We start from the raw sequence: 25,273 nt of genomic DNA, 5'->3' as shown, positions 1-25,273 counted from the left end.
TATATATATATATATATATATATAAATTCAAAGGATATCGGGTAGCGGTCCGTGGTTAAAATAGAAAGCTCCTTTTTTCTTTAACACTCAATATTTCGTCAATTTATTTGTTGACTACCACATAGTTCCTCAAAAACCATACTTTACAGTTAAGGTAAATGAACGAAGCGACATAATGAAACAAACGGATAAACACTTAGTATCCGTTTGTTTCATTATGTCGCTTCGTTCATTTACCTTAACTGCAAAGTATGGTTTTTGAGGAACTATGTGGTAGACTCTAATTTTTTCACTCCTGAAGAAGTCAACAAATAAATTGACGAAATATTGAGTGTTAAAGAAAAAAGGAGCTTTATATTTTAACCACGGACCGCTACCCGATATCCTTTGAATTCAAATAAGTTTAGTACGGTCGATATAAGAAGAAATTCCAAGTGTATATATATATATATATATATATATATATATATATATATATATATATATATATATATATATATATATATATATATATATATATATATATATATATATATATATATGTATATATGTTACTCATATCTAAAGCTCTTGGTACACACTACAATTTTGAGTACTGAAGGCTGTTTATTGAGTCATCCAAGAAAGGCCTTAGAGCTCTTCTTTTGCACATCAGAAATGTTCTTGTTTCGGTACCCGATGCTCATTCTGTACAAATAAAAGAATGCTACGAAAATCGTAAAAATTGTGCGACTTCTACTAGGTCAACGTTCAGGATATACAAAGTACCCCTGTTTTTGTGTGAGTGGGACAACAGAAACAGACCTCAACATTGGGTGAAATTAGATCTGATGAAGCAGTGCGTTACAGCTGTAAATAAAGATGGAGCATGGTTTAAATATATATCTCAGATGCAAAATTAAAGGAAGCAATTTTTGGCGAATTATGGAAGATCAACACTTTGTGAATACCATGATCGAATCCAAAAGGGTTGCATGGGTTTCATCTACTGATGTTAGAAAAGCTTTCTAGGAAACAACGAATATAAAAATTACAAAGGTACTTTCCCGAAAATCTTGGTGCCGTTAGTGAGAAGTAAGGCGAGAGGTTCCAGTAAGGATCTAATAGAAACGGAACGCAGATATCAAGGACGATGGGACGTTGAACCGAATTATTTCGGTCAAGGGGTAGAGGATCTTCCAAAAATATATGGACTTTGTGATTTAATTTAGATTATTAGTACTAATGTACTAAAATTTTCATTTATTAGTTATTTTAATGTTGATAAAAAACATTACGTGATAGAGGAAAATGGTTATCATATTTAAATTTAAGAGACCAAAATTAAAAAAATTGTTGACCTGTGTTCTTCATGTAGCATTCCTTATACCTATCTCTTAGCTTTTACAATTTTCAATTTCTTCACAGAATTATTTTAGCTTGCCCCATGCTACTGGTAATATAAATTTATGACTCGATTTATTTGCGAATGCACTATATCCCCACGTACCTCAAAAGTCAACGGGTATTTTTGATTCTGCTTATCTCCTTACCAAATCATTTGCAAATTAGTTGAGACATCGATAAGCAATCGCGCAAATAACAAAATCTCTTGACATCTATCCTCTCGTCTGAATCCTTTTTAATCCCCCAGAAAAAAAAAATCCTAATATTTGCGCTTTTCCTATACGCCTATACCTATCACGATCGCGTCGTGCTTAATTATTAGCACAAATATTTGACCAATAAATTGTTAATACGCGGGTATTGTGTAACTGTTTTATTGTCTTATATTGCTCCCCAAAATTATGCGCGCAAACAGCGCGATGCCGCAGAAGGCGAACGGTGTCCGAAGATGAGCGGCAAAGCCAAATACTTACCGCCCTCCCAATTGTACGATTCGAAGTATTCAACTGTGCAGGTAAAGAAAAACCCCGACAAAATCAAATCAGCTGGTTTTAGTCATAGGTAGAAATGTTGTGAAAGAAGAACACTACAACATACCCCTCAGTGCTGTGGCGTGGCTTAAAATCTTAAACTAAGAAGAAAATTTTGCTGATTGCTGAAAATTTAACTCAAATACCTTTCAAACGTCAATCATTATTGTTTCTTCGTAGCTTATTCTGTAGTTTTCGAATTGTATTGTCAAATTTATAAGATTAAAACAATATGTTCAAGTGAATAGCGAAACGATTCCTTAAATCGGAAGAAAAGAGATTTTCGCATAATCACCGGTTCTTGTTGTTCGCAGTACTTTAATAGATCCCTCGAAGATCTATACGAGAGCCTGAAGGAGAAAAAACTAGCCGATAAACGCAAACAGAGGGAGTTGAAGAAAGCTAGGAGAAGGGAGTTCGACATCCAACAAGGTACAAATTATTTTTTTATTGTAACATTTTAAATTTTTTCAAAAACTTCAGGCTACTAAAATTCTATTTCCAAATCTTCTCGCTTTTCTCCTGGGCCGCTTGTTGTTGAACGATTTTTGAACAACTGATCAATCTGGTTTTAACATTATAGTCTAAGAGCCAGTGGGCGGCTATCTGCATGTATTTGACCAGACCTGGGTTTTTGTACATTGAGGCCCCTATACCTACTATACATGATGTGGGGACCCACTAAGCCCAAAGCGGTGGACCCAGGTACTGCGCAGGTGAGACAGGTATTGATTTTTGGCGAATTTTAAATATATTTATTTGACCACGGCTGCCGTTTTGAAATCTTAAAATATATTGTTATTATTAGCGAAAATAATAATGGCAGACCATTAGCATTTAACATTAACATTAACGTTAACATTATGGCAGACAGTTTTGAAAATGCTCAAAAAATTAAAATTCTGAAAGTATTTGACCAGATCTATCATTGAGATATATTATTAGTTATAGTCTTAAAAACTTATATTAATAACGGCAGACGTTTTTATTGAGTACACTCCTCAGTAGATAACAAAACCTTTACTATTACCCGGTCAGATGTATATGTATTACGATCGCTGTTTTACATAAATTTAACTCACATATAATTAATTTTATCACTATATGTATTGAAATTAATATTTGTTTGTACTTTATATACTAAACATTATAAGATTGATGATAAATCAAGTAGATATATTACGAAATAATCTGAAATTTTGGGGTATAATGCAAGTAACAAAAAAAAATTCAAATCTCTATTTCAATTTTTTTTTATTTATTTAAAACAAAATTTGAAAGGTGTCGGAGTCATGTTTGTCGTAGGTTACTTAACTCTTCTTCATCATCCATTGAATCGAACTCTGTAAAAATAAACCGTAAATTGTAAAATATAAATAATTAGTAAATTGATCCGAACATATTTGATAAAGAATTATTTTTTATCAACTTACCAGGGACATTGGTAATTAAGTAGCTAAAAAAAGATGGAAGTTGATCTCCATCGAACCATTTAAAGACCAATGTGTTGTCCTGCTCAATCCAACCATACTCCAATGGGTCCAAGGTTGAAGGTTGCTTTTTGTAAGCGTTTTTCCAAATTTCCACTCTTACATGGTGGTATTGAGGTTGCGTCAAAATTTTGCATTTTTTAAATAAAATTTTCATTCACATCCGAAGCTTTGTAACTACTCACGCGTAACTGAAATCTTCTATCATCTGCGTTCTTTGATTTTTTGTGCGGAGAATATTGATGTTGCAGCTGAGGCTTCACTTAATTCTTTAAACATATCGAGATACTCTTTATGTAAATATGTTAGAAAATAACAACAATTTATAACATTCTATTCGATTAACAAGTCATCTTTTTTGATTTCTGAAATTTTGCTTACAAAGACAAGAGACAACACTTTCTATTTTTGTCAAAATTTCTTTGTAAATGTCAGTATCTGGCTTGAAGTTCAATAACATTCTTTTTTTTATTTGATCTTTTTCTGAAATACGTAATGGCTCATACTTAGAGCGATATTGTTTTATCTTTTTATTTAAAAAAAAACACACTTTTATCTCTGCTGGAGTCGATGATTCTTCTGAATCTTCAGAGGGTCCTTCCTCCAACGACTGATCTAATTCAGCGCCAATATCTTTTTCTACGACTTCATCTGTCTCAGAAACGTTTACTTCTTTTACAAGATTATCAAGTATTATTGTATCATCAGTTATTGAGCTATCAGCCAATGTTGACGGTTGCTCAGTTGCAGACGACGACGTAGTGGGTTGTAAATACAGCTTCTTGGTTGAGATCGGTTACAATTTTTTTTTAAGCCGTAAACGCTTTGTAACACCTACTGTGATATACAGAATCAAAAATTTCGTCCGGTAGAATTATTTCATTGTATTTTAATTTACAATGTTTTCCTAACCTCAAAATTTGTCGACATTTTTTTATCGTCTCTCTTGAAAATGTCAATAATTTCTCACTCTTTGCTGTGGCACAAAAAGACACTTCACTAGTTCTTTTTCACCCGACATAATTTCAGAGATATTTAACGAATATTAGTTTAATTCAAGAAAATTAACATAAAGCAACACTAAACACGAGGCATCTGTATAGAGATTCACAAACATTCTGAAAACATCTGACAAAAACCGTTAGGTTGGGATTATAACAGAGCCATCTCGGGTATAAACTCTAAATTATTTAAGTGGTAGTAGCTATAAAAGAAAATACTATAAGCTGGCATGAGTAGAATAGTAGGAGAAAGAAAAAAGATAGCTATATGCAGTGTATGTATACATCTGTCGGGGTAGTAGTAAAGATTATGTTATCTACTGAGGAGTGTACTCAATAAAAACGTCTGCCATTATTAATATAAGTTTTTAAGACTATAACGACTAATATATCTCAATGGCAGACCTGGTCAAGTAATAGAATTTTAATTTTTTGAGCATTTTCAAAACTGTTTGCCATAATGTTAACCGCATGCTAATGGTCTGCCATTGTTATTTTTCGATAATAATAATAATATATTTTAATATTTCAAAAAGGCAGCCGTGGTCAAATATATTTAAAATTCGCCAAAAATCAATACCTGTCTCATCTGCGCAGTACCTCGGTCCACCGCTTTGGCTCAGTCGGTCCCCACATCGTGTATATTAGGTATAGGGGCCTCAATGTACAAAAACCCAGGTCTGATCAAATACAGGCAGGTAGCCGCCCACTGGCTCGTAGACTATTATATTCCAAGAACTTTTGGTATATAATGTTTTGAATGTAGGGAAAGACCAAAGTTGCAAGTGTGGGATTGCTTTCATACTCATTTTATTTGAGAGGAGAGCGGATATAAGGTGTTTTAATTCTGGGTTCAGTGATTCGCGTTGAAATAGTTGACAAACCGATGCATTAGGATATCAGTTTGTGTGCATAGGTTTTTTTAGTAAATACCCAATATAAGATCGTATTTTCTATTGATAAGAATATCTAAGAATGCGAAATAATTATTAGTTTCTAATCCAGTTGTAAATTGTATATTAGGATGTATAACAATTTACCAATTGAGAACATCTCATGGTTTTGATTTTTGATAAAAATTTTCTATGGTTTTGTTCTCAAAAGCATCCATAAATGTATTTCGATTTACGATCCGTTTATATTCAATATATGAACAACCCAGGAGGAATTCAGGAGAGTTGTAAATGAGATTTTAAATTGATATTTCGATACAAAGCGGGACAATTTTTAGGAAAATTTTATACGATATGCGCGAAAATATGGCGAAACACCTTCGGACAATTTGGAGAAGATTGGATTTTCCTAGCTCTCTTAGGAATTTTCGTGGCTATTATAAGCTACACCATAGACCAAGGCATAGCTATGTGCGGCAAAGGTAATACACAACTATAGAAGTTTCCGAGCCGGTTAAGGAAGGTATTTTATATATATGTTATCGTGAAAGTCCAAAAACTGGTGATTGTCACGATGTACCAGTGAATGTCAACGTCCATTAAGTTACTTGGCTTATGTCCGGTATATTCGTCAAATACCGTTACTTCTAACTGCCACCAGCGAATGTCAACATTCATCATGTTGCATGTTCGCAAGAATTTATAGGTTAGTTATTTTAATTAAAATATGCAAGAAGTTTTCAAATGAACATAAAGAAGTTATTGCAAGTATAGCCTTGCTTTTCACTTTTTGAATTACTGAAATTTCTTGAGCTGAAATCTCATCCATGGAAAGTGTCTTTCTAAATTGCAAATTCATTACGCATGTAAAGCTACTTCAAGGTCTTTGTCTTGAAGTTCCCAACATTTTTCTTGCTTAGAATAGCAGATTCTCTATTGCAGCTACTTTTATTGAATGAATAAACTGGTGCTGCCTAGTGAGCACTTTAAATGAAGGCGTAATAGGTTGTATACTGAGCCTTGTGTTTTCCACATAAGTCATGGTTAAGATACGACTTGATTACTGAACTCTCTGCCATTGTCCGAATGTAATATAGCATCAAATATTTAAAAAAATTGAAGAAGGTGATATGCAACTTCTTACGGTATTTTGGTTTTTAACTGTCGTAACTGAACTCCTCATTGGTATTAGGTATTACAACAATGCCCTGTTTAGACACACTGTGTTCCATTTAAAATTGTTTACACAAATTTGAATAATATTTTTGTACTTCACTTGGACTTCTCTAACCATCCGACTTTCGGGAGTAAAGTTCGCCTACCGATATACCGTTTTTACAGCGTTTTATGGTTTTGGCTTCCGAATGAGTTTAAGACCCGCCTGTTGTAAAGCGAAGAGACCATTATATTCAGCACGTGTAACACAAGTCAAGATGTTAGCCGAGAAGAACTGTGCCGTGGGGACTGTTGTATCTTAGAGTAGGGAAATTATCTTTGATTCAACTGATATATTAATTCAAATTAGTGTGTTTTTTTTATAAATCTTCCTAAAACAATCCCTGCTTGAGATAACTCTATTTCAAGTTGAATTTCCCTATTAGATAGATTGATCGCCTATATTAAAAACGCATTATAAAACTTAAACTGATTTCCAATTTAAAGGTTTAACACAATGACACAGTGACAAAATATAAAATCTATGTATATAATGGATTTATAACAGATGTTTTCCCAGCTTTCTATTGGTTGAATTGTGGGGGTTGGTGAAATCGGAGTATGCTGTCAGTTATATGAAACAGTATTTTTTTAGCCGTCGAAGCTTTGTAGTTATTTCTATTCCATCTTGTGCTTGTAATAAGTAAGTACCAACTTACTGTTATTGAATTGTGTTTTAAGATCCAGTGTGCCAATTTTTTAATTCTTGCTAAAAACAACCCCATCACATATTTAGATGGGACCTGATTCGATAGCGACGTAATAGCAGGAAATGTTCGTTGGATGGGCCAGTTTCGCAGGACAAACAAATTAACATAGATAGTAGATAGTAGATAACGCTTTGTTGCTTTGTGCAAAAATGTCAAAGAAGCAAAGATTGACTCCCACGAAAACATAAAATCAGACATCTTTAAAAAATGGTTTTCTGAAAATTTGCTTCCCAACATTACACATCATCGACTAAAGAAGTTATTCAAAATTTTTTGCTTGAAAATTTTGAAAATTTCTGCACAAAGAAGATGCTATTGGAAGTTCTTAAGACGGGAAAGTTTGATAAGAAGTATAATGTGACCATGGAGCGGCGATTCAAAGTTGTCCGTCTTCCACCATGTCACTGCAATTTTTATCCGATAGAACTGATATGGGGACAGCTGAAACCCAGTGTAAGAAGAAACAACACCTCGCCGAAATCTAGTTCTGGGGCAATAGAATTAATTAGAAATGAAGTAGAAAAAATATTTACTTCTGATTGGAAAAAATGTGTAGAATCTATAACTAGTGCCAGTATTAATTATTAACGTAGGGGACGAGTCCAGTGACACATTGTTTTATAGCTAAATTTATATTTAGAATACACATTTTAAAGTAAGAATGGATTTTTCATTGTATGGACCAATAATAATCGAGGATTTTCAACGATGAAATTGCACAAATCCGGCCAGCTTTCAGCATTTGTATGCACGAAGTACCAAAATACGGTTCTGGAACGTCATTGTGGAATTGTGAATCTATTTATTGAGGGATGCAAAGAGAAGCCCAAGCGACGTATTACTGGCGTTAAACCTTCATAAAAAATTACTAAAATTATATACTCGATAATGTCGTAAAAACGGTATATAGTTTGCCAACTCTATATTAAATAACTCTTCGTTTGCAACATAAAACTGGATATTCATTTCTCCTGTTGTCCGTCACTAGTTTTTTAAATGTCATAACGTGTTAAACGTCTGTAGTCCAAATGAGGACTGCAGAAACTACTTCAGAAACGATTTTAGAGTACCTTTCTTTTGGAAAAATGAAAACAATTGTCTTTTCATTTACTTCTTATTAGGGCATTTAACTTTTCAAGAAATTGATCACTATTTAATGCAGTAGCCATCTAGTACAAATTATATTGCCGATATCAATCAAACTTTGTATAGGTGTGGAGATAAGCCCAAATGAAACCGAAAAGGAGAAACCACACAAAAGCCTGTTACGATCTGTCGTTTCCGACATCGAGCTAAGCGTATATGTGTACACCGGCGAAGAATCTAATTTATAATAAAACCAATAATTATTCGGCCTTTCACCAATTCATTTGATGTCTGTCGACATTAACCGGTGGAAACCATTTCTGGCGCAGTATCAACAGTTTTGAGATGATACAAAGCCTTGGTGGTGAATGTAGCCTCAACGGTAACGATAATCTTCTGCAAAAAACGCCTGTCATTTAAAAAATTACCTTTGACCCAATAACAATAATCTAATCTTTTATTCTCATCACCTTCTCTTAATGTGAGTAGCAACTTTGGTGTATGGGACTTGATTTTGTGATGGATTTTCTGATTTTATCCTTACTAATATTAAGCTGACATGGAGGATTAATTTTGTGATGGTTTTGATCAAAATAATGAAGAAACTAAAAACCCGAATTTTGTTATAAAATTTGGTAACTTGTATTTTAATAATAATAACCGATATCTCTAACGCGAAGCTAAATATCAAATTTGTCCCTATTTGTGGATTAGCAGTAAGTGCCCTTTAAATTTAAATTTCAGTTGGGTATAGGAAAAAATGTGAAACATCAACCTCATCAAACTATATGACTGTGCAAATATTCAAATCTCTTTTTTTATTTAGATAGCCCAAGTATAGGGTCTTCAGCTTAAATGCGACACACTGTATATAATAGATATCAGTAAGAATAACTCGTTCTTTATTAGCCGTTAAGTCGTCGCTAGTGTTGGGACTACATAAAAAAAGTCTAGAGGAGCAAGGTCACAAAACTTTGTCGGCCACTTGATTCGACCACGTTTGGAAATTATTCGCACCTCAAAATGCTCCTTCAATAAATTCATTGGCCCCCATCGTGCGATAGCGTTCACTGTTACAGTAGGCCAACTTGCATCCTCAAAAAAGTAGGAACACGCGGAATTTAATGTACTCTCCAGTACTTATTATTCACAAAGCCATTAAGCCACACATGGACCTCATCTGACAAGATGTTGGTTTTGCGTTTTCTTCTAACTGCAGAAGTGTATAACCTTTAAATGTTCTTCGCAAAGCATGGTCGATAGGCTAGGATTAGAACCATCTTAGATGGGTGTAGGCCCGAATTTTTATGTAAAACTCAGTTACTGAGAACGGCGCACAACGCATTTGGTATCTTTTCAGCCCTTCGTCATACAGCTCTCCGAAGGTCCTCCTTCTGAGCTTCCAAAATTTTCTCGAAGAGCACGATAACAAGCTTTTGAGCTCCATCCCTCATATATTGCTGTATTCCATCTAACCATATTTCTTCTATTTTGGGGAGAATACTCCATTGATCTTTTTGACTACATCTCCTCTCCCGTTCTCTTTACGTGTCCATACTATAGTAGTTCTGTTGATTCAATGTTTGTCGATGTCGTCCTTCGTCTGATCCTTTCCTTTCCTGAGGTGCTCGGGCCTTGATATTCGACACGCCCTTCTTAGAAGGTCTATTTCCATTGTCGTTGTCATCCTTCTTTCTTTTAATGTAAATGGGCAGTATTCGGCACCATATGCTAGACACGTGTGTACGATTGCTTTATAAATCCTTAGCTTTGATTGCGGCATGGATATTTTACTTGACCACAGAATAGGGTTTAGCAGGTCTCTGGTTTGTATGTCAATCTTGGAGATTCCTTCTTGTGATAGAAATACTTCCTAAATAGTTACATTCTCTACACCTTTTAATTTATTCTTACTACTACTCTTACGGTCAGGTATTCCTAAACATATAATCGGCATCGTTCTTACAATGATAATTTGGACGAAAAACAAAGTCGATAGCAGTGGCGGTCGATCTCCCATAGCTCCACTCCTTCTCCCCATTTTCAATGCCTCCTGGATATCCATATTTTAAATTCCATGGCATAGGTGACAAACTGCATCCTCCTGATGTCAGGAAGGATTCCGATAGGAACTTCCTGTATCATACTTTTTGGATTTTTATACATATTTCAGATTGCAAATAATATTTCAAAATTATCTATAAATATCAAATGTGTGTCCAAGTTTCCAAATCTCCTTTTTTCATTTGATACGTACGTGGAACTTTCCACACCAAACATAGTTGATTAAAAGAAAAATAATGGCATAAATTACTTTTATATATATTGTAAAATAATTTATTTATGACGTCGATTTGGTAATAGTTTAATGAAAAAATAATATAATGTGAGGAAGCTTTAAAATTTCTTGGACTATTTCAAAGATTTAATTTAAAGGCCCTATGAAAATAGTTATAGGCTATTGCAGAAACGTGGTGGGTACTAATATGCCCAATTCCGCCGAATTTCGATGTTTGCTGCTGACAAAAATATTTGAGAAATATAAAGTCACATTGAAGAGAACAGAAAAACATATTTGATCTTGTTGAGATAAGGATTAATGTAACTTGTAGTACTAGTACTCAAAATGTGGCAAAATAAAAATAAAACCACTGCTCGCCAAACTTTCATGGAAGGCCACCAAGTTTCAATGTGTCTTCAAGGAACATTGTTATATGAAATATAATTAAAATTAAATTAAAAAAAAAAAATAAAATTAAAAATGAATGTGCTTAAGATATGCAATGGTTAAAGGGATCCAAACGGTTTTGCGATTGATTTTGAGGGACATTCTCGCCTATAATTAGTTTTCTGGGCATTAAAATTGATAAAAATCTAGACTGGACAGATCATATCGACAGTCTTTGTAAAAGACTCAACAAGAGCGCGTTTCTAATAAAGAAGTTAAGGAACTCTCTGAGGTTAAATGAACTAAAGGGCGTATACTATAGTGCAGTGCATGGCATAATTAGCTATAATATAGTTTTATGGGGTGGAACTAAAAAGGTTGACACATTTTTTGTGATTCAGAAGCGAATAGATTGCTTTATAATATTCTTTACAGACAATTATGTAGAGGAATTTTTAAGGCATACAGAATTTTACCTGTTTTATTTGAGTAGTTATTAACAAATAAATTAAAACTTCATCAACAGTGTCAAGTCAAATTTGAAAGAATTACTTTTTAGCGACACATTCAACACACTCAAAGAGTTCGAAGCATTCATGAATATTGATAAATAGAAAGTCGATGATGTTTTAATATTTTTATGTTTTTAATTCTTTTAATACTTTTCCATCTTTATATGTATTTTTATATGTAGATCTGCTATCTTGTACACTTCCTTTTAGTCAAAGTGATTTTGCGTTATTTTGATTTCTGATTTTTGAAGTGATTTGTTTTGGTTATAACTTGGTTTATTTATGCTATTCATGTATTCATGTATTTTATACACTCATCTTACTTTTATTTGAATAAGGCGACTTTCTTATTTTTTTATTACTTTCATAGCTAGATTTAAGACTGTCCAATTTTTTTTACTACGAGAGTAACGAGAAAATGAAAAATCTGAAGCTAGTGTCTGATCAATCCATGGAGGATGTTGTGATGTTGGCTGAGAGGAAAGAAAATGTGGGAACTGGACTACTTGATTAATAGGGTCGTTTACCTGTTCACTATAATTTCAATACGCCATGAAAGAATATCATAAAATTTAAAATTCTATTTCCGTGTAATGTAGGAACCCTATTGGGAAGTCTCAATCAATGCCAAGCAATGAAAGCTTGGCATTGATTGGTTCAAAGTTCACTTCAGCTTTCTGAAATAGATTTTAAAAAAACAGAAAGTTACAAAAGCAAGAAAAATCATAAATTTGATTTTTTTGTTATAACTTGAGAGAAGATATCTTTTAAGAAAAATCGGGTGTTTTCATACCATATACACAAAACGGTTAGTTCAAAGTGCCCAAATATTTCTCTATTAACTTTTCTTTCTTAGCGAGAATGATGCTGTATACGGAACTGGCTGACAAGTATTTCGCCAAATGGGTCGCCTGGATTTCCGTGCCAGTCTGTCTTATCCTATGGGACGTGGGTATTACGTCACTCATCGCGCCCAAAGCTGTCGGTAAGACTATTTCGCGTTCATTTAAAGCCCTCCCTACTTTCCCACTTTCAGGGTCCGGCGTTCCCCAAATAAAAACCTGCTTGCGAGGCGTCTACCTCAAAGAATTCCTCACGTTCAAGGTGCTGGCGGCCAAGTGGATGGGTATAACGGCCACCATCGGAAGCGGTATGCCTTTGGGTAAAGAAGGACCGCTGATCCAAATGTCTAGCATAATCGTCACAAAAATGAGCAAGTTCTTATCCAGTTTTAAAAGCATGTACGCCAACGAGAACAAGAAGATCGAGCTGATTGGTGCCGCGTACGCCGTGGGCGTGGCTTGTACTTTTAACGCCCCTGTCGGAGGTGTCCTCTTCAGTGTGGAAATATCTACAGCGTATTATGCGGTGAGGAACTACTGGAGAGGATTTTTCGCGGCCGTATGGGGCGCCGCCGTCTACAGACTCCTTTACGTCTGGATAGACGGGGCGGACACTATAAGGGTGGTGTTCCCCACGAATTTCGTCAATCAATTTCCTTACGATCCTTGGGAATTGGTCGCTTTCGCGGTATTGGGGTGAGTGTACTTGATAATTAGGACAATCTCGTGAGCAAATATGTTCGGTACTGGGTTATGGGTGTTGATTTTGCCTATTATCATGTCAAAAAAAAAACTAAGCACATTAATCGCTCTAAAGAGGAAAGACAAACACAGTTAAAACGTTCATTGTCACATGGTGGTCAAACATTTAAATCAGTCATGCGGCTATGAAGTGTGATGCCAATCGCCGATGGAATCTGAGGCTTCGACATGCATAGTAAGCAAATACATTTCAACGTTTATACAAGGATACTTTAAAATTCATTTTAGATAATAGATAGCTAGAGTAAATTTCTCTTTTGATTAAAAGCAAAACATGAGTGTTGGTGGAGTCTCATTACTTTAGAAATTGTCAGTCTACATGCGGCAATTGGTATAAAATTTTTGTGCGCATTACTTTTAGTTCTGTTAATGTGCACTCTATAATCATATTTGGCTTGCATACTCCATCAATGAACGAGCGAAGGCACCGTACAACTTTTTACATACAGGTGGTGATAAATTTGAACTAAGTCTATAATTAAAAATTAAGCTTCTGTAAGCACGTGCAGCAAGAACTTTTATAAACAGATAGTAACATCCTTTATCGCTCCACAAGCGCTGATTTGCTTAGCTGCTTGGATGATGTTGAGGTTGCTTTGGCCATTCTGATGCCGCAGTTTGATTGTTTGTGTTTTGGAGTTGATTTTAATGTTGATATTATTAATACGGGTAGTAATAGTTACAAGTGTCGTACCAGACAAATACAACCCACAAGGATAACTGATATATTGCTATCGTCTTTTAGAAATCTTGCTGGTAACCTTAGTCGAATTGATATGACATAGTTACTAGCGAGCCTCAAACGTCATATCGACCTTATCGCGAGACCATTTTCTTGTTTCTTGTTCCTTTGAATATTGCTTATGGTATGACCGTTGTTGATGAGTTGCTTTCTTTGTTTTACAAAAATCTAGATAATTTACTCAATATTCATGCTCACCCGAAAACGTCAAATTTAACCAAAGATCCAGCACGTTCAATAACTGTTAATTTGATAGTGAGAAATAAGTACAAAAGATTAAAGACTGATTGTCAACTAATATATTATTACCTCCAAATTTCCCTTATTCTGGAAGGAGGCTAATATGATGCACATTATTATTATATTATACATAATAATCATGTTGCTGATTCAACTATTTACTTCCCAAACTGGGTTTAGGTCCGGGAACAGTACGATCACAGCACTACTTAATGTCACCTTTTTATGGCCCAGGATGTGTCAAAAAATGCTGTTTTGTTGATACCTTTGATGCCTAAAATCATAATTTTGTTATTTTAAAGTACTTTGGTTTAAGCGACACTGCTATTTCTTTTATGAAAAGTTGCTTGGGAGGTCGCTAGTAGAGGATTACGTGGGTTACAGTGGTAGCTTGATTTTGTCGACCAATGTAAAAACCTAGGAGCCTTTCTTGATAGTAAGTTGCTTTTTGATTCTCACTTGGTTTATTTACCCACCTATGGTAAACTGAAAGTACTTTACATGTATAAAGACTTATCTACTGAGATTAGACCTAAATTGTTGTGACTCTCTCATATTCTCTCTATTGGGATATGCGGACGTTGCATACACTGGATGACTCTAAGACTGAAAGACCAAAAATTGCAAAATGCCTGCCTAAGATATGAGGTTAGCGCCAAAATTTCCCAGCTCCAGTATCATCATAAAACTTTGTCTTCTTTGTAATCTTTATAGGCTGCGAAAAAAAAAATTGAAATCTTGCGTCAAATAGTTTTTTATTGACAGCATTTTAAACAAAACGTATCCGTAAAAACGTCGCAAATAGCGCAAATTGAGTATAGAGCAGTCATAAAGTTTTTAACAAAAGAAGGGTTAGCAAAATTATTTAAGGAAGGCTGGATGGTGTGTACGGTCAAAGTTCTCTTTCGTATTCTGTAGTGAAAGAATGGGCAATACGTTTTCGAATGGGGCAGGAGTCCCTTGAATGTGATTCTAGAACTGGTCGACCAGTGGAGGTCATAACGGAAGATATTGTTGCGATTGTTGAAGAGGTGGTATTGAGTGATCGACGTTTAAAGGTCAAGGAAATCTCAGAAATTACTAAGATTTTATGATTCAAGTGTTCGTCGAATCCTGCATGATCATTTAGGTATGCATAAGGTTAGTGCAAGATGGGTTCCTAAAAACCTTTCGGCTATTCAAAAACAACGCCGTGTCGAGTGTGCGCGGTCTTTTTTGGAACTCTGTGTATTGTGACGGGAGATGAAACTATGGTTTTCTATTATGACCCTCTATCGAAAAAAGAATCAATGGAGTGGCGTCGTAAGGGTGAAGCACCTCCAAAAAAATTCAGACTGTGCCAGTCAACAAAAAAGGTGATGGCCACGATCTTTTATGACGAATTATGACGGAATTCTTTTAATAGATTTTAAAGAAATTAATACCACTGTCAATGGTAAATATTACGCAACATTATTACATAAATTGCGAGACTGCATACGTATAAAACGTCGGGGAAAACTGACCAGAGGCGTGCGTCTTTTGCACGATAATGCACCTGTCCATACTGCTGGTGTTGCACAAGCTGCCATTTTAGAGTGTGGGTTCCAACAGATAGATCATCCTCCCTATAGTCCAGATATGGCCCCCAGCTTCTATTATTTGTTTGGATATTTGAAAAAGGACTTACGTGGACGGCGGTTTACCGACGAAGTTGAGTTAAACGAGGCTGTTTTAGCTCATTTTGCAGACAAGCCAAAAGAATATTCTTTTAAAGGGATTAAGTTGTTAATAAAGAGATATAATAAGTGTATTGAAGTTAAGGGGGATTATATTGAAAAATAATAAAAAATTGTTACTCTACTTTGTTTCTTTCATATTCAGGCCGGGAAATTTTGGCGCTGCCCTCGTACATCTATGGTTTGCATAAAATTTATTTTTTTTATGACTCAGCGCCTTACCATTTAACGATTTCTTTTGGGATTTACTATATTTAAATTTTTTGTTGCGAAATAAGTCACATTTTCGGGGTAGAATATTCATAGTAATAGGAGTTCAGCCTGAGCGTGTCTCTGCCTCTGTGCAGTTGATAATTGATGTACAGATATGGAAGGGGCATGATTCTCAATATTTAAAAGGTGGGTACCAACTTGGTGCATATCCAATTTTTGCTATGTAAATAGCATACATGTTTTTTTATTTGGGACTCATCCAGTCATTGGCCTGAAATTGTTTGGTATTTTTTTTTAAATCGTTTACAACCCTGGACACCTTGAAATATTCAGGGGAAATTCCCTCCTCTATGCATCTGTGAAGTAAGTGGTGTCAATATAAATTCAATAAGCTATTTAAAAACTATACGGTTAATATCAAAATAGTCAAATTAACCTGATTTTTTCAAATCTACAACACACACATCTACTTTGGCAAACCCATGTAGGAAGAAAGTTGCTGAAAAAGCAGGTACAATTGTTCAGATATTCCCTCTGTAACTCTGATTTTATTGTTTAAGACCTCAGAATATGGGAGCCAAAGTTAGTAAAAAATTAATTGACTTCATTTGCTGAAATATCACCACAGTTGATCTTGTTTTTTAGAGTATTTTCGCTTATAATTAATTATTATTAAATTTCCGATATTTATTTTGAAAAGACTTATAGAGACAGTTTTCGGTTCTGGTTGTTTGCTGCAATCAGAAATAGTTTTCACAGCAGCTAATTTTTTCTCATATTGTTTATTTCACCAATACTATCGGCTATTCATATATGATTCCTAAAAAGCAAACTTTGTTATCAATTAATACTCCAATGCCCTTAAATTCGCTTCCTCCCTCTAAAGAAGTAGAATTTATTTCATATTCAAACTAAGGGGATGAAGTTTTTCCACAAAATGTGATGCTGTGATATTTAAATCTAAACCGTTCAAGTTTGGCAAACGAAAAATGGTATCTGAAGTGACTGGCGATTTTATTAGTAAAAGTAGCTTAATATTATCCGCAAATAGATAAACAAACCTACTTATTTACATCAAAGATAAACAAATCGAACATGGGTCCGCAATGCGATCCCTGCGGCACACCCGATAATAGTAATAGTGATATTAGATTATTGATTTTAACATTTTGTTTGCGTTAAATTAGAGAGCATTGAATACAGACGTTTTGGTGATTTATGAATAAGCACAACGAGTGAAGGAGCTTTTTTTGCTTATCTTTATCTTGGTTATTGAAACAAAACTGATGCGTGGTGCTACAATTTTTCTTTAACCGCACGGATTTGTAACTTTTGTCCTCATATAGCGTTATTGAACAATGTTGACAGTATTGACAAGCATGTTACTGAATACTCCAACCCCACGGAAGAAAAATTATGCTTCGGCACTTTTGATCTCAAGGGGCCGACTTCTCAAAGTTGAAACTGACAATAGTTATGGTTATTTAAGTTCCACCGCAAAAGCATTTGAATTTGAATAAATGATTCATGCACACTCCAAAACTATCCCAGTGCTGAAAAGTTAAAGTAAATATTATTTCAATTTATCATAGTGATGTACATTGTATGGTTATTCAAGTTATTTTCAAAGCAATTATTAAAAGTTCCTTCTTAGCATAGCTAGCACAAAAGTTTCTGGATGGCCACTTACTTACTAAATAGATACACTAAGTGAATAAAAAGTAATAGCATTACAGGCATTGTAAGCATTATATTACTTTAAAACAAAATATCTCCTACCCTAGTTAAGATATGTAACTAAATTACTGAAGCCTTATCTTACAAAAATACTAACATTGTTCAGAATGTACCCTTTTTTGTCCACAGGAAACGCAAAAGAACTGTCATAGTCGACAAGCACATATTTTTCTTTTAGCCTCTTTAGGCGAAATCTCAGACCCAGAAGCCAAACAAATTTTTGTGTGTTGCCATCTGTTTTTTCACTCTAACGACTAAGCCGCTGCATATTCTATGAAAATAAGTGAGTCGCTGCTGACTGCGAGAATTTAAGCCCAATTAAGATTTTATTATTATTTACTCAAACTGTTCATTACTATCAAAAAATAAATTATAGATCAAATTATTACAAAGCCCAAGGTAAAACTTCCTAACGTGTACCTACGATTTGGTTTTGATGTTCTATGCTTTTATAAAATGGCCGCAGCTTTCTGAAATTTGCAACTGTCAAGCTGCAGTTCTTTTGATTCGGTATTGTTTAGTAGTCTGTGACCAGATTAATCTCCTTGTTTTTTATTAACGCGCATGCGTTAGAAGAGCGAATATGGCGAATTAAAGAATTAATTAGGATACTTCTTCTTTTCAAAAGGGTCCTCTGCGGATGCGGCGGATCTTTCTACATATTTTGCGCAAAGGGATTTAATCGGTGGCTTAAAAATCATAAAGTCATCAGTAGGATAAAGGAGTGCAAGTGAGTATGCCTCTATGTTTGACAATTTCATTTAAAACTTATCAGGACTATGATTCTGGGTTTCAAGTACGTTGAATGTTGACTTGTTTTGCAGTATTTGTGCTAAATATGTGATTTATTACATCAACTATTTAGTCAGTTAATATAAAAACATTTTTGTATTAAAACAAACAAGAAACGAACAGTCCTTTAAATCCAATAAACGTTTATTTCACTTAAATAATACTTGTGAAATATAAAAAACACATTTATTTGATACAAACAATTTCAGTATAAATAATTAATTTTTCCAAAATTTCGAATAAATATTTGTTAGGTCATTATCAAACACATTTTTTTTTCAAATAACTAATTTTTTTTAAAGCAAATAATTTTTTTCAGCGTAGCGTTTATTTTCAAATGCATGTTGTTATTGTGTGTAAGTAAGGGAAGCTCTTTTAAACTAGGCGTAATTCGATAACAAAATTCGGAGTTACCCTTTCCCCTTAACTGATGTGCCATTATCTCCAATAACCTCTTCCCCAAGAAAAATTTGTTGTTTTTTTCAAGTCGCTTCGCGTATCCGTGCTTCGTAGTATTGCTCGTATCGACGGTGACTTGGCCGCCCGGTATTGGTCAATTCATGGCGGCAGATCTGACGGCGCGGGACCAAGTCGTCCAGCTGTTTAGTGATTTCAGCTGGACGTCTCCGAATCACACAGTCGCTCAACAAGACGTCCTCAAACATTGGACCACCAGGTACACGGGAATCTACGCGAACTTGTCGATTTTTATATGGTACCAGGTACATCAATGACGCCGACGAATTGTGCCGACAGATTTTCAGCCATCATCGATTTTTAGTTCGTCTTTTCGATTTTGGCAGCGTCGATGCCGATCCCCTGCGGCACCTTTATACCTAATTTTCGATCCGGAGCCGCGGTCGGAAGAATCGTAGGAGAACTGATGGTCACTTGGTTCCCCCAAGGTCAGCAATCCCCATTTCGATAACACCCATTCACTATAGTCGGTACGATCTGTGATGGCATAGGCGGCAATAAAACGCCATACGGAATAAAATAGATTCATCTTGCTGCCACTTATATTTCAGCAGATGTAGTTCCGCCCTAAATGTATTAATTAATTAATGCAAAACAGCCATCAATAGGGATCACAATTATATCACTTGAGAGTAAGACACAATCAGAATACAGAGATGGATTCATGTTTGTTAATAATATGCGAGTACCTAAGTAGGAGAATCTACATGAAAATATTATTAAAATTTGTTAAATAAACTATTGTCCGAAAACTCTGTGCATTCAAAAATAAAATAAAATAAAACAATATATATATATATATATATATATATATATATATATATATATATATATATATATATATATATATATATATATATATATATATATATATATATATATATATATATATATATATATATATATATATATATATATATATATATATATATATATATATATATATATATATATATATATATATATATATATATATATATATATATTTTCCGTTTTTTTTGTATTGTTTTATTTATAATATATATAATTGTCCAAGAGTAAATATACAAATTAACCATATTTAGTTTGTATTTACAATGAAACATTTTCATCATCAGAGCAAAAATTGAAACTGCTACTACCAGAAAATTATCCTTCGTCTACATTTATGGTGGTATTACCGTTGTATAAAGTGTATTCTCTTTTTCCCAATATTCTTTTATTACATTTTCTGTATGTGTTATAAAATTGATCCAATTTTCTTTCCTAACTGTCTGGAGATCTGCCTTCCAAACACATACCACTTACTGCTGTTTGCATCACTTCCAATATTTTTATAATATATTGGCCATATTAAATATAGAGGGTGTCCCATGATATGACTCCTAGCTTGGGAGTGTATTGTTGGGGTGGTTTCAAATTGAAAAAAGTCAAATGAACATATATCCGAAACTCCTTTTGTAACTTCTAACTTTAACATTTAAAAAGAAACTTATTAAAAAGTTCAGGTGGCTTATGTATTGTGACAGTAAATGTCAATTAAATTAATTTTGCTTGTTTATCTTCGTGTGTTACATTAAAATACTCTTTAAGGTACAATGTTTCCTTTTTCGAATGAAGAATATGCCGACATTCACTTTGTTAATATCGTCGACGATTTCCCACTCATACGAGTGCCTTGTGCCTGTTTTTAGCAATGTCCATCGATGTTTGAGAGAAACAGGCAAGTTTCCTACAGCTACTTCTGAACATCCCATTCAACCAAGAAAAGACAAAGCTTAATACAATTCATGCTCAACCTTCTACCGAAATAGGTAATAGATTTAACGTAAGCCGGATGAGAGATCTTTACACAATTTCGGTTTGTACTCGCACCACATTTTACCTGTAGCGTGCGTTCAATTTAACCTTGATAACATTTGAATTAGCTGTAACTTTCTTGTTTTTAGAGATATTAAGGTAAACAAAAAAACAAAACAAAATGTAGGGTTAGAAGCGAAGTTTTTTTGCATCTGACTATCAATTTTCTGACATATAAGCCTACATCATATTTTTTAGATCTAACAACCTGTATATTATATATGTGTTTAAAAGAATATCTTATTCCGATTACAATGATGTAACACACTTTATATTTTAGTCCACTCGCTTTTGACAAATCGGCAAAAATAGGAAATTTTTATATAATTTCAAGAGTGCCGTGACTGACTGCAACAACAATAATTATATACAAATTAAAGTAGAATAAAAAAACTAAATATGACAAGACAAACTATAGTAAAAAATTCTTTAACTATTCTAAATACTGCTGTACGTGACCACCATTTTCCTGAACACATTTCTCATACACTCTAATTGTATGTCTTGCATTTAGTATCGTTTCCGGATTGTCTTCTAACTGATTGATTGTCTGCATCCTCCTTGGACATTGTTCTGCGCTCAGATTTTGAATTTTGCGAAATTTAAACGTATTTTACTTAAATTCTTTCAAAACTGCGTGGATTGATCTCATACCTCTTCATATATTTTAGTAATAGAGGAAACTTTATGTGCTTCATATAATTTTAATATGTTTGCCTTATTTTCTCCATTTGAAACATTATGATTCCGGCATACCTTTTTAGCATTTAATACGTTACCGTGTTCTGTAAATTTCTTTGCCAGCCTTGGAAATATCTGTCTTGAAGGAGCTCGGCGCTCTGCATGAAGTCTAACATACTGACGACGAGCTGCGGTTGCACTATTATTATTCAGAAAGTATATTTGAAGTATATCACTTTCACGGTTGTCAAATTCGCGTAAAACCATTTTAACAATGACTGGGACAATAATTGAACCATCAACTTTGTTTACTAATATGTCACACATAATAGTATAGCGCAGCGGAGCGAGTTTTTTATAAACGAGTGAGTTAAAAAGTTTACCGAACGTGTTGCATACTATACTTTTTCTACGACCATTAGTTCTTAGAATTGACAAACTTCAAAATTCAGCGTGGGAAATATTTCCGAAAACATCCGATTGCTCCCAAATCCGTACCGTAAAATCCCGGAAATGTCCGAAGTGGCTCGGATTCATGGGAAACGAAACTGACGTGGTAAAGTGACGCTTCCCGCACGCTAGATCGATGGATAATTAGGTATTTTACAGACGCGAGTAGAAAAACATATTTTTATTTGTCAGTCAGTGCACTCTGAAATTATATAAAAATTTCCTATTTTTGCATATTTGTCAAAAACGAGTGGACTAAAATATAAAGTGTGTTACATAACATCGGAATAAGATATTCTATTAAACACATATATAATATACAGGGCGTTCCATTAAAAAAATATGATCCAGGCTTATATGTCAGAAAATTAATAGTGTTTTGTTTTATACGTCACTTGGAAAAAAACTTGGCTACTAACCCTTCATTTTGCTTTTTTGTTTACCTGAATGTTTCTAAAAACTAAAAAATTACAGCCAACTGAAATGTTATCAAGATAAATTGACTGAAACAATTGTCATATCAAAATATATAATTTCGTGAAAATCTGAACTTTTAGTTCTTATTAATCTTGATAAATGGATTTTCATCAAGTAAAAGCCACCTCAGTTCAACTACCACTTGCATTCTAAGAAGATCTAAACTATATATACAACATTTTGAACAGTTAATTCAATAGAATAAAAACTGTTAACATAAAAAATAAACGGGTTTCTTTTAAATTTGAAATGCTTCTAGCTCAGTTAGGATAGTGTTCCGGGTATATGTTCATTTGACGTTTTTAACTAGAGCCTAATAGACAAAGGTGGAACAATGACAGGTAAATGGGTGTTTTGCCATTCTTAGTATACGAGTGGAAGCAGGTAAAATAATGAGGCACCTCGTCTCTTTGTTTTATAATTGACTATGCCATTGTAAATCGTACCGTGGTAGGGAAATTTTAACTGTGGTCGGTCAATGACTTCCGATTGCGCAGTGTTGCCAAACTGCTATATTTATACAAAAAAACAAATTTGTGGCTACATGAAAATACAGTTTGATCTTTTTAACACTTAAAGTTACATTTGAACAAAAAAAGAATGTAGCTACTTTAAAAATGTTAATGTCTACTGCCTAATTTGGGACAACATGCATTAAAGTAGACAATGAATGATAAAAATGCCAACTTATAAGGCTCAAATTTTTAAAAACTACAGAAATATGCCATTTTATAGTTGAATCTCAGGATTTAATAATATAAGGGGTGAACATTTCATTAAATTTTTAATGAACGGGTTGCGAGAAAAACCATGAATATTTACTACGACGACTTTATTTTAATAAATTATATCTCGTGAAATTGTTTAAAATTTATATTAATCCTTTTTTATGTCGTGTAAGGGACTCCGTGTTCACCTGTTTCGCTTTTTAAAAACTTATACTTTGATATGGGCTTTCAAGTGATATGAAATACATCGCAAACATTAGTTACTTACTTGTCTTATAGCAATAAAACTGTAACATAATTTTGGAATACTTATAGTGTCACAATTTACCAAAAAAAAAGGAACCATTAAACCAATTGAAAGCTATTAATCAGCAAACATCAACTTTCATTAGTTTTTCCTAAACATCTACATCTAGCATGCCTTTTAAAAGTATACCAAATGTAGGAAAACAATAGATCGTAATTTTTATAAAAGTCATTAGGCTTCACAATACCTATGGAACATTTATTAGATAATAAAGATAATAAAATTTTCAGTAGTCTTAAAAAACCTAAAGTTTTTGTATATATTGGACCACTTACAAAATTTGTAACACCAACGGTTTTCTTATAAAGCTATGAAAATTCTTATAAAAGCTAAATTTTCTTATAAACCCTTTATAAATACCCGTTTTCTTATAACAAAAACCTTTGTAGGGGTTAAATACAAGGGCGCGATGGCTAATATCCTGCCCGGCGCCTACGCCACTGTCGGCGCGTCCGCGTGGAGCGGCGCGGTAACCCACACGCTGTCGACGAGCGTCATCCTTTTCGAGATGACGTCGCAAATCACCTACGTCATACCGGTGCTGATCTCTAACCTTATAGCGAATGGGATCGCGCGCCTTTTCACGCCCAGTATATACGATTTGGGAATTCAATCGGCAAAATTGCCGTTCTTGCCCGACTTGTTGCCCAGCAGTAGCGGTAAGGTCGCGTATTTTGTAAACGGACCCGGTAGACTCGCGTTTACGCTACCGCGACCGACCGATAAATTTCGCTCGTTTCGTGTTTTAGCGATTTACCAGATTTTCGTGGAAGATTTCATGGTGACGGACGTCAAGTATGTGCACCTAGGGATGTCTTACAATGATCTGAAACTGGTTTTGGTAGAGAATAAGGCCGTGCGAATGTTCCCCCTCGTAGATAATAACCGAAACATGATTCTGTTGGGATCGATATCACGAGCCGAGCTTATATTTCTCATAGAAAGACAAATCGGGTTTGAAAATCGGACCCAATTGGTAAACAGGTCCAATCTAGACGGCGACAATGCAAGAGAAAAACTGGTGAGGATTTATTCCTATGTTTACCATTTTAGTAACTCTTTTAGTTGTTCTTTGCTATAGCGCACTTTGGCATTATACGTGTGTAGTTTGTAGTAGTGTCGTTGCTCTTTCCTGCAGACTTTCGAAGATGTTAGAAATACGATTTTTGACCGGCATAATATTCTTAAATCCGGTGTTTTGAGAAAATCCATATCGGCCAGGGAAATGGTCCGTCAGGCTGTAAGGCATCAGCACTCTGATTTACTAGCAATAGCTTAAAGTAACGTTACTTCGCGTCGTAGATGACGGCCGTGAGAATTTGCGACTTGCCGAAAAAAGAGCAGCAGTCGTGGGAAGAGGAACAAATGAACCAGGACGTGGACTTTACGAAATGTCACGTGGATCCAGCTCCCTTCCAATTGGTCGAAAGAACGTCTTTATTAAAAGTACATTCCTTATTTTCAATGATGTCGATTCATACCGCTTATGTTACCGCTATCGGTAAACTGATAGGGGTGGTTGGCGTGAAGGAACTCAGAAAAGCGATCGAAGACGCCAACAACGGCCTACTGCCCATCGACAGCGCGAAGCAACACGAAGAGGGCATTCCACTTATGAAGAAGTAAAATGTAATATTTATGTAATTAATTGCTAAAATAAATCGAGTAAAACTAGTTATTTGTTTTTTTGCATTTTTTAACGCATTGGCCATTTGCTAAATTTTGGTCGAATGATCCTAGTAAACTTGCCCACAGAAGCATTCTGTGTGAGCCATGT

The 25,273-nt window shown here is 34.5% G+C and overlaps 1 protein-coding gene across 2 annotated transcripts; it reads left to right on the top strand.

Annotated features, from left to right (window-relative positions):
* Positions 1 to 1,830: 1,830 nt before the first annotated feature.
* LOC132706279 (chloride channel protein 2-like) lies at positions 1,831 to 25,170 on the top strand. Of its 2 annotated transcripts, XM_060677524.1 has the most exons (12): positions 1,831 to 1,900; positions 2,231 to 2,348; positions 5,639 to 5,782; positions 12,348 to 12,476; positions 12,528 to 13,029; positions 18,374 to 18,475; positions 19,025 to 19,259; positions 19,319 to 19,442; positions 23,886 to 24,155; positions 24,246 to 24,517; positions 24,635 to 24,736; positions 24,799 to 25,170. In XM_060677524.1, the coding sequence occupies exons 1-12, from the start codon at positions 1,835 to 1,837 to the stop codon at positions 25,120 to 25,122; spliced, it is 2,388 nt and encodes a 795-aa protein (XP_060533507.1). In that variant the 5' UTR covers positions 1,831 to 1,834; the 3' UTR covers positions 25,123 to 25,170. The 2 variants fall into 2 exon arrangements, with proteins under 2 accessions (XP_060533507.1, XP_060533506.1); XM_060677523.1 differs by having other exon boundaries at positions 23,886 to 24,517.
* The last annotated feature ends 103 nt before the right edge of the window (positions 25,171 to 25,273 follow it).

Source organism: Cylas formicarius, unplaced genomic scaffold (genome assembly GCF_029955315.1).
Source record: "Cylas formicarius isolate icCylForm1 unplaced genomic scaffold, icCylForm1.1 PGA_scaffold_8__14_contigs__length_24414737, whole genome shotgun sequence".
NCBI classification, from domain to species: domain Eukaryota; kingdom Metazoa; phylum Arthropoda; class Insecta; order Coleoptera; family Brentidae; genus Cylas; species Cylas formicarius.
This window is presented reverse-complemented; position numbering and strand designations above follow the sequence as displayed.